This window comes from Cylas formicarius, unplaced genomic scaffold (assembly GCF_029955315.1).
Source record: "Cylas formicarius isolate icCylForm1 unplaced genomic scaffold, icCylForm1.1 PGA_scaffold_6__28_contigs__length_40554024, whole genome shotgun sequence".
Classification (NCBI taxonomy): Eukaryota; Metazoa; Arthropoda; class Insecta; order Coleoptera; family Brentidae; genus Cylas; species Cylas formicarius.
Genome location: NW_026844347.1, coordinates 20511855 through 20529199, shown reverse-complemented (window position 1 = coordinate 20529199; position 17345 = coordinate 20511855). Strand labels below are relative to the sequence as shown.

Here is a 17345-nt window from a genome sequence, read left to right as displayed (position 1 = left end):
AATCGAAATCATTCTTAAAAATCACATTATCTTGACAGGTTCTTGTTTAGCCATGAAACGCCATTTTGAATATTATTCGCTAAATTACTGTTTCTAAAAAAATTCCAAAGTTTTAAAAAGATGTTCTACTTAATATTTACTTAAAAATAAGTTAAATCGGAGTAAAATAGTTACTCTAACCCAGTTTTGACGAATAATTTTATTATCCGTGGATAACACCATAAAATTGTTTTCACGTAGTGACTCGACTTTTAAAATGTTTCGCCGCGTTAACATTCAACCTGAAAAATGAAATCTTGGCGGAACATTTTGAGGAATTATGATCAAAATTCAACACCGATGATATCCCCGAACAATTATTAACCATATCATAAAATTTCGCCAAAAATATTTAGGAAATTCAAACGAAATTTGAACAAACAAACAAATTAATAAAAGAACGAACCTATCATAAATGTTTTAGCGTACTTGCCAGCATATCCCCAACTGTCCTTCCGATCAGCAACAACTCATGATTTAGGCATATAATTTTGGCATCTGCCAAACATTTGAAACAATAATTGCGCAATTACTGTCACCAATTAATTCAAAAATATCGTAGTTATTTCGAAAACCTTACAAATTAAATTGCAACAAATTACAACAGGCGGGTCTTAAACTCATTCCGAAGTCAAAATAATAAAAGGATGTAAAAACGGTATATTGTTTGGGGAACTCAACATTGCGATCTAGCCTTTGTTATAGATTAATCTACTATTGCCATTTTGATATTTTCTTACTTTTTTTTTATAGACACACAAACGTGAAAACACACACAATCGGAATTGACTGATTGCTTTCTTAAGTCTTAAAAAATACTATACTAGCAGCTGATTATCTCGCCAATAGGACTGAATTATAAGTAACGGGAAAATTACCAAAAGCACTTACCTTAGGCTTCAGTTTATTGCCTCTGTATGACAATTTGCTCTTTGGTATCTTAGTGTCTTGCGAGTTCTCCTTGTTGTTATTGTTATTTACAATCATCCTGGCCGGGCTTACGGGTATCCTAGACGAGGTTTTCCTGCGGGGAATTTTCGACGTTACGGTTTCTGGGGTACTCACGCTCGATGTTAACGACTCGCTCGTGCAGTTATGGGTCGACGCGTCACTGTAACTCGTGTCCGTCGATTTTATCAAATCGCCATCGTTCTGTACTAAATTTTCGGCAACTTTGGTCGCACCGGCACTAGTATCGTCAATCGGATCACGATCCTGGACTTCCTCGCACTGATATCCCGTCGAAATCAGTTCGACATTAACACTTGCACAAATGTCAACCGCGCGTTCTCCGATGTTTGAACAATTTTCACTCTCCACGTCCAAAGGAGTTACCAGGCACACTTCTTCCGCGTAAGAAATCTTGTCGGAAATAAAATCTTCCTTGTTTTCGATTTTTCCGTTCTCTTTCCCTTTTTCCTTTTCTTCGTACTCCCTGCATAACTGTCTGAGTGTGACGTAGTTTTCATTGTCTTTCGATGTGGGTTCTTCTTTTTGGATGTTATAGTCGGGAATTCTTATTTCGTCGAAATGTTGCGACGGACATTCAATGTTGAACTCTTTCGTAAAGTCGTTGGCCGATTTCGGCCTATCCCTACAATGGACGTATTTCTGTTGTTCCGCTATGAAAGTCAAAACGTTTTGAAGCGTCGCGTCCCGATCGCCGTTTTCGCTGAGTGCACCGCCGATACTGCGAGAGGAAGTGGACGCCAGACTTTTTGTACTTTCAAACTTCACTAGCCTAAAAACCCATTATTTTTACTATAATGTTGTAAATATTATCCTCAACTTCTTTAAAAGTTACGCCGGGGTGATTATGAAACTTTTGCTAAAAAGCAATCCATGTTTTCATGCCCACATTTCAAAAACAGCTTGAGCTTCGATGACTAAACTGTTACACCCTACCAGTAAATATGTGAATATGAAAAACTCTTTGGAGTACTTAACATAATAATACTCGAAAAGACGGTGCAGAACTCATTCACGACATAAAAATGGAAATGCACCACGTTGGAGGAAGATAGCGCTTTCACACTTCTGCTAAGTTTGCTAAACTGCATTAACAAAACCGGAATAATTCCTAAAGATTGGTTCAGGTCAACTTTCGTTGCTCTGCCAGAGAAAGATAACTGCAAGTAAAATGCGAAGAAAACGTTAGTATGTCTCAATTTAGTTTTGAAAGTTGTTTCCGTACAAGCATCCAGATTCACATTCAGCGATGTCCAGCTGTGGACGTTGATGTATATGACTGCTCGGTAGATTACGAAAAGGCATTTGACACTGTTGCGCTTGATAAATTAATAGCTATATTGAAAATCATAGGCCTCGACGATCGGGACATTCGAATAATAGCCAACTTATACTGGAACCAGACAGCTGACATACGAGGAGTTCGACAAGGATGTGTGCTCTACCCCCTTTTGCGAAAAAATCTTTAGGGAAGCCATCGAAGAAAGAACAGACCATGTAATTGCTAATAAATCGTCATTAACAATTTTAGATACGCTGATAATGCGGTCTTCACTAGCAACAGATAAGGATGATTTACTTTTATCAGCAGTAACAGACCATAACCCAACAAATGAGTGTACGCTTAAATATAAAGAAAAATAATTGGATAGACATCAGCAAAAAAATAGTTGAGAGAGTACGAACATACAAGTATTTGGGGTGCTGGGTAACTCAAGCAAGAACATCTTGTTAGAAGATGCAAAATGGAAGTTGGAGTATTTTACCTCGTAATGAAAAATAAAAAATACGAATTGCTCCATACAATCATGCAAGGTAAAATAGAAGGAAAACGTGGTCCTGGTCGCCGCGACGAAGGTCTTGGCTCAAAAAACTTCGTCAGTGCTATGGAGTAAGCATCACCACGTTGTTTAGATCTGCTGCAGACAAAGTGAAGATTATGCGACTGATCGCCAATGTTCTGGGAGGAGATAGCACTTAAAGAAGAAGAAGAACAAGAAGTAAATACGTATAAGTGTAATTTAGAATTGCTTTTCGCTAATTCAATACATTACGTACGCTTGAATTAGTCGATTTTGCTTTTATAGGATTTATTGCGTTCCTTTTACGACTTTATTGTGTAGTTTGATTTTTCGACTGATACATTGTTTTTGAAAAATATTTCTTTTTCGTTATCTCACTTCTCAATCCCAAATTTTTATTGTATTTTATGATCTCCAAAGAAAGACGAAAATTTCAATGTCGTACATCGAAAACAAAATAACCAATTTTAAAGAGTAAAATAAATAAAAAAAAAACAGGATGATTGGCGAAACGTCAGCAAGTTCGACTCGTTAAAAACAGAAGCAGGAGGAATCCAGAAGTTTTGTAAAAAGTAATACAGTAGCCTGTGGAAGTTTCTTTGAGAAAAACAATTAAATGTCATTAAGTTTGTCTGCTTAGTCTACATTAATATTGTCTAGAAGCTCATAATTGAACTAATTATTGTTATACGATATAGGACTTAAGGTATGACTTTGAAGAACAAAAGTTTTACAAATTCCTGGGAAACGAGCTAGCCGAATAAAAAAAAAACATAAATTTAAATTAAGGGAGGCAAGGGGGCAAATTATATAAATTAAAAATAAAAGAAATTAAGTTTAAATTTCGCTTTTCAATTGGTACCGCACCACATTTAATAGACAAAAAATATGAAATATGTTTTCACTTCATCTAGTTTTTTCTTCCCTATATTCATTTTTGTTAAGATTAAATAGTACTTCATTGTCCTATAGGGTCGGTTTTTGTACAAAATTGTTTTCTTGAAAATGAGTAACGTTGGAAATAGATAAATAAAATATTTTTCGCCTGTTCTAAAGCTGTCATTAGCCATTGGTGCTTTTATAGTTTTGATATAATAAATCAGTTGCTTCATTAATAATAATAACATTAAATTTAAAACATATATATCGTTTGAGACATTATAAAGGGACTAACAAATCTTTAAATTTAAATATTTCTCTATTGTTGTCGTTTTAAAAATAAATATGAATAAAAAGAAGGAAAGGTTGCAAAGACCATGCTTCAAATGCCTGCCGATATTATGGACCGTAAGTTTAAGTTTCACAGTAATGCGTAAATAACCTAAAAACAAGATAAATTAGTAGCATTACTTTATCTATGTGCATTTTTAAAATCTGTAATTATAACGTACTGTTGAACGTACCTGTAGAAATCCCTAGTAAAGTCGGTTCCGATTTGAGGTAATTCTCCAGTGTCATCACTAGCAGCGGACGAACGCTTGGAACAAGTTTCCGGTTCGTGAGAGTTGCAGCAGTCAGACCCACCGCTGGACCAGCTATTGTCCGGTGATATTTGTTGATGAACAGCGCTCGAAGCCGCGTAGGGCCATTGTTTCTCGCCATTGCAGCCGTCCATTAAAAAAGTAATTAGTTCCCTGCCTTCTTTATCCATCATGTAACTCGAATTGTTCCAGAGACATTCATTAGAGTCCTCCTCTAGTTCAAGAGTGTTGTTTTCTTGTATACTCGGTAAAGTGGATATGGATATCTGACCAGGCGTAGCCGCGTCCATTTTCTTCCAATACTCGCGCAGATCATCGTTCGAAAGACTTAAACTCCAGTCTTCAAGTTCGGCGCGATCGTACTCGAGTTCGAATAGGTCTCGGTGCTGCTGTTGCAACGCAGTTCTCGTTTCGTCTAGTCGGAGCCAGTGCTGAATGTACTCGGCGTCCCAATTAGCGCAACCCAATCTGTCTTCCACTGCGCTGGACCAAGATATTGGCGACGATTTATCATCGGTAAGCTCTACATTGGAATTTCCTAAAATGCACGCTGTTGAAACAAGTTCTGTAAGTATCTAATGTTTCAACTTGGCACACAAATAACACACGGAGTCAAACTTAAACGTATTCTCACCCCAAAGCGCGTTAGTGGCACGCGTTCTTCTCAGTGGATTCACCGACTTTTCCGTTATGTCCAACAGGAATATTGATGGGCTACTGGATATTGGTGACGTGAAGGTATAACATGGAGTCGGCGCGGTGGTTATCTTTATACATAAGTGGGAATCCGAGAAACTTCGCATGATGTGTTGGAAAGGAAAGATATCTTTTCCCGGTGGAAAGCTGTTTCTGCAATAAGAACTACTTATGGAGCACCCACAAACAAAGAAGTGGAAAAAAAAACTAATCGCACACTGAAATGAATGCAAAACGCGTTAAAGTGTTTGGAACAGATACGAGTAAAGAAATAAACAAATTTGTTTGACGTTTCAGCTAGAGTGACAGAAGTAGAAAAGTAGTATATATAGCGGGATTGTGAGTCAATTGGTGCTTGGGATGAATCAGTGCCATCTGGGTCGACTATTAGCCAAAGACGTGTCGGAGAAAATTTTTATTAAATAACAAAACTTATGTACTTAAATTATGATTATGATTAAAGATTATGATTAAAGATAACCCTAAAGAATTGTAATCTCTTCACACATTATATGATATACTTCGGTAACACGATTTTCATCAATATTACAAAATCTGTAAGCGCACCCAATATTGACTACTGTGAAAATTAGGTATCGCTACGCTGAGTTCGCAAACAAAAAGCTGCAATTATGTAATGAAATATTTTAAGGGCATATAGTAATAGGTACTTCCTGTTAAAGCTTTTGAGTGACCAAAAAAAAATAGTTCAGTTTTTATATCAAATAAAACCAAAGCTCAATATACCGGGATTTTAAGAAAAAAGTCATTGAACGTTTTATTATTTTTTTTACGGCATTTCCTTTCGAAGAAGCAATCATCAACATCGATTTTGTAAATATGGATCTTCATTTTTTGTTCACTTTTTGTTATCCAAAAGTCGATTTTCTTTGACAGTTTTATTTGTAAATAATAAAAACCAAATCCGTATTTTAACAAATACATTCATGGTGGCAGTATACAAACGGGACGTCGGATTCCAAATTTAATATCGTAATGTTAGGAGGACAAAAAGTACAGAAAAGACAGATCTTCCTAAATTATTTTCCAAATTAAATTAATTAATTGATTAAAAATGATACAACTGTCTCCATTAACTAATAATAATACCGTTTCCAAATAGTTGGGACCCGGTATATAAAAAGATATTTTCTTGTCATCTTCAGTAACCCTACATATTCGATACTTTATATCAAATTTTCTTCTCAATTTTACTGTCAGTTTACGTTCTTATATTACTACTACTTTCTAACCTAACTATTAACTAACCTCTGTTTCAAGTTGAGTAGATTAAGAGGAATGTAGAGTATATCAGGATCCTTATTATCTGTGACTAGAAGACGAGTGTCTGAGATATCAGTTTCGTCGCTGGCTTCTTTGAGATCCTCTAAACTTCGATGTGGCAAGGTTGCGTCACCAGAACCACGAGTGACGTCTGCCTGGACGTCCGACGACATGGTGGAATATCCTTCATCCCGATTTCCGCTTTCAGGAGATTCATTGCCAGTGGTTTCTTCTTCGCTCTTCGAACTTGACTGGGCTAAAATGAATATTAGATTTTAAGGAATTAAATGAATATTTTCACTTTAAATCTCTACCTAACACCGGTCGTGTTCGTCGACATCTTGTCGTTTGTAATATTGGCAATTGCAAGTTTAAAGATACCGGGCGTTTCGGTGGTACCCACAGGGCTGAGTCAACTGCTGTCAATGCTTCAAGTAATTTTTTAGGTGTGACCTCCGTTCCTTTCAAATCTGTCCACAGCTTAGTTAAAATTTGGTGCCTTTTCTTATCTTCTAATGACAATCTAGTATCTGGAGCAAACATAATAACATTGATTTTTCTGTGGCAAAATAATCCGAGCAAAAATGTAGTTTGTTTAACAGACAGTTCGGCACTAGTTCGGCATTATTTGGAGAACAGACAGAAACGACTCAAATTTATTTCATAGCTACTGCTTCCACAGCATACCACCTATAGCTAGGACTGAAATCAGGTAGAAATTCGAAACAAATAGCAAATCCAAAAAACTGATCTTTTTCTTGTTTCGAAAAAGTTGAAACCTCATTTAAGTTTAGTATGAAAATAATTTCCTTTCTTAACTGGTGAAACAACAATAGCAAATATATATTTAATTATGATTATAACGAAATGAAAAATTAACAAAAACTTTTTTAAAATCTGATATCTACCTACAAAATCAGCATTTTTTTTCCAAGTAACCTCAAACTTTTTTCTTTTTTTTTTTAATTTAACGACTCCTGAAAGTTACTGAAGACTCACCTAAAACACTAACACTATCGGCGGACAATCTCTTATCAATACTCGATACCACAGCTTTATCACATTTGTCACTGTTTGGACTATCTTCTAGAATATCCGAGTTGAACGAATTGCAATGTTTCGTGGTTAAACTAGTCGATAGCAACGATTGCTGAATCTCCGTTTGGCCATCTGGTATATTATCACCGTTTTCTAAAGCCATCGGTCCCGTGAACGTATCCAGATCAACTGCGGTATCGCCACGAAGCTGATGAACCAACATCGATGTCAGGGCGCGGTTCTGAGATTCTAGTTCTTGAATTTTATTATTTAGGCAACCGACTTCTTCACGAAGCCCCTAGAATTCACAAATTTTATTTTTTGAAATAAGTATCTCGAAAAGTTTGTTAAAAAGTTATAAAATTCCACAAATGGTTCTAGTGGTGTCCGGAAAACCCACAATTCAATACGGAACTTAAACAACATTTTAGTTTGAAAAATATTGCTTATAAAAGTAAGTTAATACTATTAAAATAACCACAGTTCACAAAAAAAATTTCGCAGTTCATATATCAAATAATAAAAAATAATAAAATTGAAATCTCCTTTGAATCGCCCTGTCATTGGCTGTGACCGATTGTGACGTCAATTCTCTCATTAGATTACGCGCCAGCCGGAGGGTAGCTTAGAGAATCCATTAGAGAACAACGCCTTGATCCTGTCGCTTGATTTTGTTGTGTTTATTATCAAAAATAAAATTTTGAAAATGACCGAAGACGATTTTTTAAAAGGTCAATCTGAAAATTTCCCTTTTGAGGATATGTTTATGGTGGCAACTTAAATACAAAAGCTAAAAGATATATTGATAGAAAATTTAGCCGCAGGTTGTAAACTAATATAATATTGTAATAAACTTAAAATTTTCTGGTTTTTAAAATTGAAATGGTATATCAAATAAAATGTAAATTATTCAACAAAAAAAAAACAAAAAGATTTTTTTTAAACCAGTCGAAACCTAACTACAGATTTCAAAGTACATTGGCATTGATAACTTAAACTGTTCTTTATTTAATATAGATCAGGAAGCCATTCCTATGGAGACTTTAATATGATGGGTGCAAGTGCGAAGAGTTAAAAATGTCTGCACGGTTAAAGGCTAATCTAAACATAATGCTAACAAAAAACGACGGCTTTTATTTTCTGACAGACAAATAAAAAGTTTATCTGGCGTTTTACGGGTTGCTTCCATGATTATCATTTAAAGCACACTAAGCACAAATGCAAACTGCGGTGGGTTAAATACAAACACACCTATACACGAGCCAAAAATAAACGTATGTAATATAATTCTCGGCCTATAACATGAGAATAACACTATAACATGTCGCCGCATCGATCGAAAAGCAGCGGTATGACGTCACAATCATTCCCGCGCGTTTAGTGTCGTTAAAAAGAAATAGCCAGGTGTCACAACTTGAATTATTTATTGCAAATAGTTTTGAGTTTTGATATTTGGTATGCGTTATGTTACTAATACAAATGTATTAAAGAAATTTTTGCTTAATTAATTAATCTCTAACTGGCCATCCACAGTCTCCATTCTTATAAATTGTATTAAATTAAGTAAAATATTCCTAGTCATTTTAGATTTATTTGCGGATACTGTTAATTTCCTTTTTCTTTTCATAAATGTAATTCATTGCAATTACCTTTTGGGCTAACAACGCCTTAACGACCTGATTGGCGACGTCGTCCAAGCACTTTTCGTATTGCTTCCTGGACTCTTCCGCGTGTCGTTGCAATGCGGCCGTGTGAGCTTGCAGGATTCCTTCGGGATTATTGTCTCGTCCGGCTTCTTCTAATTGTTGTCGTAGAGTGGCTATTTCCAGATTGAGACGGGCTATCGTGCTCTGATATTGCTGACAGCGATTCTGAAATAAGAAAATGCATTTCTTCAAAATACGTACGAAACATGAAACCATTCGTTTAACGGAATATGAGAGAAATCGTGTCAATCCTATCTCATTAATCCAAATTCCAAAACAAATTTTATACTATAAGGTAAGTTTCTGATCTTTTGGATCTTATGTTCAAGCGACGGCCATTTGGTTTTTTAAAAACTTTAATTTCAAAATACAAGTTTTTGCAACGCGATCTTGATCCTTGATCTCACGGTGTTGTAATTTATATTATCAATATTCGATTTGCTTTTGCTTAAATCTATTTTATCAATCTATTTGGTAAAGTAGCGCGGTTGTAAAAACATTTTTGAAAAATAGGCGAAAATCGTTCCCGAAATCTGAAAAATGAATCAATTTTTCTCCCCCCGGTTAATGGAAATGGCAACGTTAACGAGGGGGACACGTAGCCCCGTCCGGAAGCGCACACAATTTTTTAGCGGCCGTTAGCCTTTCGAACGATTAAACTCGAATTCCCCGAATCATCTTTAAATTTGGGAGGAACATCGGCGTTAAGCCAGCCACAGCGCACGTCCTCCGTTATTATCTTTACATTTTCGTTTTCCTCCCGTTGATGCCTAATTAGTGTGAAAAGAGATAGTGCAGCTACGTTACGTGCGCTTAATCTAGCGGAAACCTTTGGAATGTCGCAAGACTCTCACCCACTTCCGTTCGATTCCGATCGACAAAGAGCCGGTCCTGCAATTCTGGAGACTCAATTGTTTATTATCATTAAGGTATTTTCCGTGGTAAATATTTAGATCACTTAGTTAAAAGTTCAGAAAAATATAAATTTACAGCACTTTTTGTGCTGTCATTTTTACCTCTTTAAACCACGCAAGTTGTCAAAAATTCAATTTAAATAAACACCAGCGGCGCGAGTGGTTAAGAAACGAGTGACTTTGCAACAATATTGTGCAACAAATTTTGCAAAAAGCACGATTGGGAGGTTTGTACTTCAACGTCTTTCACACACTGCAGAAAATAAAATTGTGATTTTTCATATTTTAAATAATTAAGTTTAGACAAGAATGTATAAAGTTTTCGAAAATTTTATATTATCATATAACAATTACGAATCAATTTAATTTTTAAATTCCAAGTTGGCACATAGGAAGAATAATCAAAACCAAATTTTATTTTTTTATTTTCTGCAGTTTTAGATGGTAATGGGTTTGCAACACATCTGAAAATTTTTCCAAATACTGAAATCCAGATACCTCAAGTAGGGACTGTTTTAGGAAGATTTATAAAAAGCACACTAATATGAATTATTATGACAGTTTAATCAAAGAAAATTTCATCTTACATCTTAAATACAGGCCTGGATTGTGGCAGACGTGCTGAAAAGAATGGTCCCTTCCGCTTTACAACAGGCTGGTCTTAAACTCATTCCGAAGTCAAAACCACAAAATGTTGTGAACCGGTATATCGTACGGCGAACTTTAACTATAATATCATTCATGCATCACCACAGTTAAGAAGAATATTTAAAAGCTGACGGACTAATTAATACCTACAAGGAGGCCCTAATATTTACAACGCCAACATATTATAAATGACGCATTTATTGTTACATAGTTGAAAGATTTCTAGTCAAAATAATTATTTATAAAAAACAGAGTTGGCAGTATAAAATCGACTCGGGTCGAAACATAATTTATAAAGTTTAAAGTTATAAGGTTTATGAATAGTGTCTTCATCAAAACGGACGGTTTGATGGGATGTAGCACATTTTCGCAAAGTATTCCCATATTCAAACTGAAAACTGTGAAACCGACAAACTGCCAGCGGCCATGTTGATTATTGAATGCCCCAAGTTCTTGTTGGTTGATATTTGAATTGACAAAACTTATTGGTAAAGTTTTTGAAAAAGCTTGCGCATATTGAACATAAAATTTTTTTGAAGTTTGAAGTAGACAAAGCTTCTATAATATCTACTAGCTATCTCAGTTTTTCAGTATCGGACTTTTATAACATTATAGTCGGCATTTGCCCATCTCTCAATTAGACACTCAAAATTATTATATTAATTGCACTTGTTCAAAATTTTAAAGAATGTTCTGCTAATCACATTTCATTTATTTAATCATTATTATGTAGCCACATGCATCTTGCTGTCTAGCTTCAATTATAAATAACTGTTTTACCCCCTAACGTTGCAATAATTTCGTGACAGTAATAACAGCGGGTTGGGATAATTTCGAACAATTAAAATATTGCATAATTTAGCGCCAGCTGATGCGACGAGTTAATATCAACTTCGTGCCAATTTACAATTTAAACTTGCAATTGCCATCATCGAGTCCCAATGTGCTAAAGTTTTCTGCCTAATTTTCCCGACCTGAATATTCATCATAACGTCAATTCGGACTGGTCGTGATAAAGTCGGTAGTTGAAAACCGACGCGATCCGTTGTTTGACTGGGTGGTTAAACGTAAGTTTCCGTTTTAATATAAACATGTCGGTAAGCTAGAAGCAAAATAAAATTATGGGAAGATACTTTTTTTAGCTGCCATGCCCCTTTGAGTTTTTTTGCGGTAGGCCGCTGGTAGATTCCACAAAACAAATTAATTTTGGGTTTTATTTAAATTCTCTTGCAATGTATTTTCGCTAACTTTAATTAAAATTCTTGAAGAAGTAATAGTTAAGTAGGGTTATGCGTAATCGTGTATTCGTTAATTTTGTTTTAATTTGTTTATTCGTTAATTTTGTTTTAATTTGTTTATCATTCAACACTTTGTAAATCGGTCACAAAATGTTTGCAGATACATGTTTATAATTGGACGTCAAAAATCGTCATTAAAGTCTTGAAATTCAATTTTGAAACACCCTGCATAATACAATTTTAAAACAACTCGACAATAAGACATTGTGCTCCACCGAAGATATTTTTAAACCCTATTTTTTTTAGTCCTCCCGAGAGCCCTCTCCACTTTATTTGTGATGGGGTAAGTTTTCATATCAAGACTGTCGTTTATTTTTCTTTTTCTCAAGTGGTTCTTATCGGTATTTTGACAGCGAATGTTGCCTGCCTCAGCCGGTCGTTATTACAAGGGGGTGATTAAATGTAGAAAAAACAGGATGTAGCGAAATTAGGGTGAATATTTTACCGATACCGGTAAGAACTGTTATTCAAAGTGGGATTATTTATAGAAAGGATCGACGAATAGGCGAATAAGGCTTTTATAAATTTCATTTTATAATACTTGAAAAAAAAATGATCAATTTGCAATTTGCAATTACATACATTACTTTACTTTCTTATTATATAAAGTAGGTGTCTATTTAATACATTCTGAATTTTAACCCTTAACTGTTAGGGACAAAAATAGTATCGTTTATACCACGGCAGAGAAAACTTGAACCTATTGTTTTTTAAATGAAAAATTGTATTCTTTTGCATTTTTATAGAAGAAACGAATTCAAACTAATTTTTTAAAATTATAAGAAAACTAAGAAAAATCGGGGAATTTTTGTAGTGGGTGGTGAATTCTGGGGATCACAATTGCTAGGTAAATTTAATTAATCATTTAAAAAATGACAAGCATATTGTTGATCTTATTGTCCAACACAATTACCATAACATAACACATTTCATGTGGGCACGATTTTTGCAAATAAATACTCATTTATCGTACGATGAGCTTTTTTTCCTTTATTTTTTTTAATAGGGACAAGTTCTTTAAAGTAGATGGAAATTTAAATACATAGAAAGAATAGAAAGTTAAATACAAAAGTTAATTTGGGTATTATAAAATTTCATTTTATTTTAATTTTGTATATACAGGGTGTTTCATTTTCCATGGGCGAGTCTCAACATTCTTATTTTTAATAGAGATATTTGGTATAATGTCCTATACCTAAGTCTAACCGTTTTTGATATTTTCAATTTTTTATGCGAAAAATAATGTTCATTCGGAAACGTTTATTGTTTCATTTGACTAAGTTTTGTTGTTGACGAAAAACTCGAATAACACGGATAACGGAAAAATAACATTAAAAATAAAGTTAAAAAAACTGCCAAAAAACTTTTTTTTAATGGAAACTAAACATTTTTATAATCTTTTCATGTTTAGCATTAAAAATTAAGGCCATTTTATATATGGTTGTATATGCCTAATGCTTTTACTTTTTGAAATATTTCCTTTTAAACATTTGCCTATCACAAATAATATGCTGTTGCCATATAAATTCAGATAGTGTAAGGTGTCTATGACGGTGTTTGAACAAAACAAGTGCTAAAGTACTGCCACTATGATTTACCATTTCATAGTTGACCATAATCTTGCCGATACGCTAAGAAGATCCAAAGATTATGTATGCATTATTTATACAGAATAAGACCAAGGATAAGCGATAACGTTGGTGATTTTTTTTTGTTAATTAATAATCAATAAAAAATTAATAGCTTACAAAGGATAATTTAAATACATAATGGCATTTCTAACATCTTCAATCCCATTTAAACATCCGATACCTTCTCTTATACAACGTTTAAGTTCCTCGGCAGTTGACGGATTGTGAATATGAACTAAATCTTTAGGTGTACCCCATAGAAAAAAATTTAGGTTAGTGAAGTTGTTGCTCCTTGGTGGCCAAGCTCTCAGTAGCGTTGTGAATTTACATTCTGATCAATAAATACTTGGACCTATTATTTTGAACCTCCTAATAGCGCACCATACTCTGACAGAAGTTCCACCTGAACCTGTAACTGAGATAAGATATTCTACCAAGATAAACGGCCCACCCTATACATTCTTTGACTTTAAATTAACAATTGGTATTGGCATGATGCATGGTTGGCTCTAACATCACCCCACGATTTTTCTTAGGAACAAAAGAAAGACGGCTCTTGCTTGCTGTGAAACCAAATAGGGCAGGCGATTCTTTCTTTTTTTTTTTTAATATATGCAATATTATGGCTTATTAGCTTCTTCGGTTAATAAGTGTCAAAACATCTATAGTAGGCATCAATAACTTTTTAGGATTTGTTTCGGGTTGATCTCCTCAACTCAATCAGCCTGTTGCTAGATTCGATATATTGTCCAACGTTATAGATATTGAAAGTAATATATTCCTTTCAAAATGGATAAATCTTATGTATTAATTTTACTATTCCTTTTTAACTTTTTCGTTCAAAAGTGAATTGTGTTCATTTCCAGCTTTATTGTTTGGGATGTTCGTAGTGTTTGCAACCCGAATAATAAATAAATGACGTTCTTGATATTGCAGTTTAAATCGAGTTCAGTGCTTGTGGGTAAACAGATTGCAGAAATGTTCCGGGTAACAGTAATATAGAAATGGGGGTACTGGGCCGGATAGATCATTGGCTTATCGAAGACCACGCCTTATTTTGATATAAGAATCTCTAATATTACGTTTCCCTACCCAAACCACCTTATTTGGATAGCCTTAGAATAGTCAAGGAAAACAGCAGTGTTCTTCACTTACACTCCTAATTAGGATTTCTTCAGATTTGATGTGGGTAGTGTGGGTCATCCGAAGCGCTTCGTCGACTACACTTATTTGGAATTTTTCAGTTGGAATTTCAGTTTATCATCAACCTTGAAAAATTGGTAGATGCGGTCCATCCGAAGCACCATTGGGTCAAGTAATCCCATTTCTTTACTGCTGGTAATCCCTTACAAGATTAATGTAACCTATTACACGCTCGGCTTAGAACCAAGAAAAGTCTTGAATCCATAAAAAAAATTTCACCGTCGTGAAAGCTTGTTTTCCAGTTTTCCGAATAGTACATTTACTCAAACATTGTATTTGGAATACGACACGTTAAATCGCCATATGTATTGATTTACGGATTAACTTGGGGAAGCACCCACTCAATAGGCACGAATGTACAAACGAACGAAATACTCAAAACCACGCACGGATGCCCTTCATTTACTGCACCCTTCTGCGAGCCGCTTTGCTTTCCGTGTGTTGCAAATTTTCGCACCGGGCCGACCGGCGTTTGCTGCCACCCTTATCGAGAGCTTTTGTTTGTGCGCTTACGGGGTGACTCACACTTTAATACAAACAACAAAACTACGTAAAATATTTATTCAATTTTTTTTGCAAACAAATTTACTCGACAGATGCACGGAATGAAGTGCCATTTATATATAATCAAGGGAGATGTTTTCTACTTTAAAGGGATGCAAATATCTTAACGGAGTCGGAAAAATGTTACCAGTGCTCGACATCGGCGTTGTTTTTTATCGATACACTATACACAGAATAATATTTTTCTGTATTCAAAAGCATAGGAAAATTAAATTGAACTCAATATACCTTAACATTTCGTTAAACATTAAACATAAAATAACAAATTAGTCTTTATTACTATTCTAATATGGATTGCAAAAAAAGTCGCTTACGCTCATGTAGGGGGGTTTTCAACCTCGATTTCAAGTACGCCTTGTACGACGTCCACGTTTGCCCCTTTTGTGAGAAAAGTAACTTTTTTGAGTTTTTGGTCTGTCGTAAACGCAAGAACTATGTCCATGCATTCATTCAATACCAATCGCTTTAGATTCTTCTTTGTCGCTCATCTAACCCTTTAGAAAACTGATAATTCCATTAATTTGTAGCGAAACAAATTATGACAGGTAGCTTTTTCTGTTTTTATTTGCTGCTGCGAGTTGAATTATAATTTGATAGAAGGCGCCCCACCATTAAACGAATAACATATCGAGCTACAGCCGGTAATGCCGGACAAGGAGATAGTTGTGGGCCGGCATCTCACCCAATAGTTCTTATTTTTCTATCTCTTGTGTAATTTGAGATATTTTTCGAGAGAACCTGCGGCCTGTTATATCCCCGTATTGAGTCAATACACTTTACCGGACCTTTGCCTTTTGTTAAGGTAGGTCGGATATTTTTTTGTGTGGCAAATGCCATTTATGGTTTTTGTAAGTTATATCTTTTGTTAACGAATTATCTCAACCCGTTTCATTGTAACCCAAATAAAGTTTCCCAATGCTGATTGCGAGTCAACCCACATACTCCCTCAAACAGCGGATCGACCGCGTTTCGTTGCAAATTCCTTCCACTTCAACGAACAATTAAAACCTATTGCATTAGATTCAAATGAAGCTGGAATCAAACCTTTTTATCTTAAATGAAAATTGAAACATATATTTGTTATAACGGTCAAATTTATGAACAAATACCAGGAACATCTATGGGTTATTACCAGTCATCGCAGATATCAGGAGGGGAAGGGAGGACTAATAGGCTTTTGAGAAGATAGCGCTCGACACCTTCCATCTAGAACCAAAGCTATGGAAACGCTACATTGATTTTATTTGTTATTTGTTTTATTATTCTTGTTATTTGGCCCCATGGTCAAGAATCCCTGCTAGATTTACACTGTATATACCCTAACAACCATTGAATTAGAAATTATTATAATCTGCAATTGATAGATGTATAGATAGATAGATAGGAATCATCAAGTCTTATTCGCTCAAACGAAAATTTTTACATGTAATCAATTCTTCTGCCAAAGAAAAATCTTAGAAATCATAGAAATCTCTAAACAACTAAACAATCTTAATCGCGACTCAGATCTTTACCTTTTACCCATATGGGAATCAGTCATCCGAGACAATGTTCATGTCAAACAGTATAAGCAGGCACAGAGTAGAGTGCAAACCAAGTTCAGTTAAGTTCTGAAGAAACAACCAGGATGATTACCGAAACGTCAGCAAGTTCGATGTATCAACAACAGGAGGAATGCAGAATAATATTAACTTAAGTTATTTTGATATGGAGAATCCATATTTAAACAACAATGTGTTAGATTTATTTTATATGTTAGTCAAGTGCAGTAAGAATAGCAATAGGCTTTAAAAAATAAATTTTCTAAAACATAATTTTCATCTCCAAAATATGTATCTTACATAGAAAGTTTTAGAATTTTTAAGAGACATTTTCATAGAATGTCGATCTATTTACATAAGTTGGTGTGCTTCAAGATTACGGTATCCGATGGCCGCAACTCAATTACTATGGGCCTACCTTGAATGGTCAATAAAATTGAGATATGTTGAGATATTGGTGACGAAATCTCTCTGAAACACTAACATCTGAGCGTTTAACCCCAATTATGATAAAATCCTGTCTGGAGCATA

At 34.8% G+C, this 17345-nt stretch overlaps 1 protein-coding gene across 5 annotated transcripts in view; it reads right to left on the bottom strand.

The window, feature by feature from the left end:
* LOC132703328 (uncharacterized) overlaps positions 1 to 17345 on the bottom strand; it is a 331950-nt gene that overhangs the window by 6742 nt on the left and 307863 nt on the right. For 4 of the 5 annotated variants that reach the window (XM_060672504.1, XM_060672506.1, XM_060672508.1 and 1 more), the window contains 7 exons: positions 8959 to 9180; positions 7271 to 7607; positions 6586 to 6801; positions 6257 to 6527; positions 4926 to 5140; positions 4214 to 4841; positions 931 to 1780 (listed from right to left, as the gene is read on the bottom strand). In XM_060672504.1, the coding sequence (XP_060528487.1) occupies positions 931 to 1780; positions 4214 to 4841; positions 4926 to 5140; positions 6257 to 6527; positions 6586 to 6801; positions 7271 to 7607; positions 8959 to 9180 (2739 nt within the window). The remainder of the gene's footprint in view (positions 1 to 930; positions 1781 to 4213; positions 4842 to 4925; positions 5141 to 6256; positions 6528 to 6585; positions 6802 to 7270; positions 7608 to 8958; positions 9181 to 17345) is intronic. The other variant, XM_060672505.1, reaches the window with a different exon arrangement.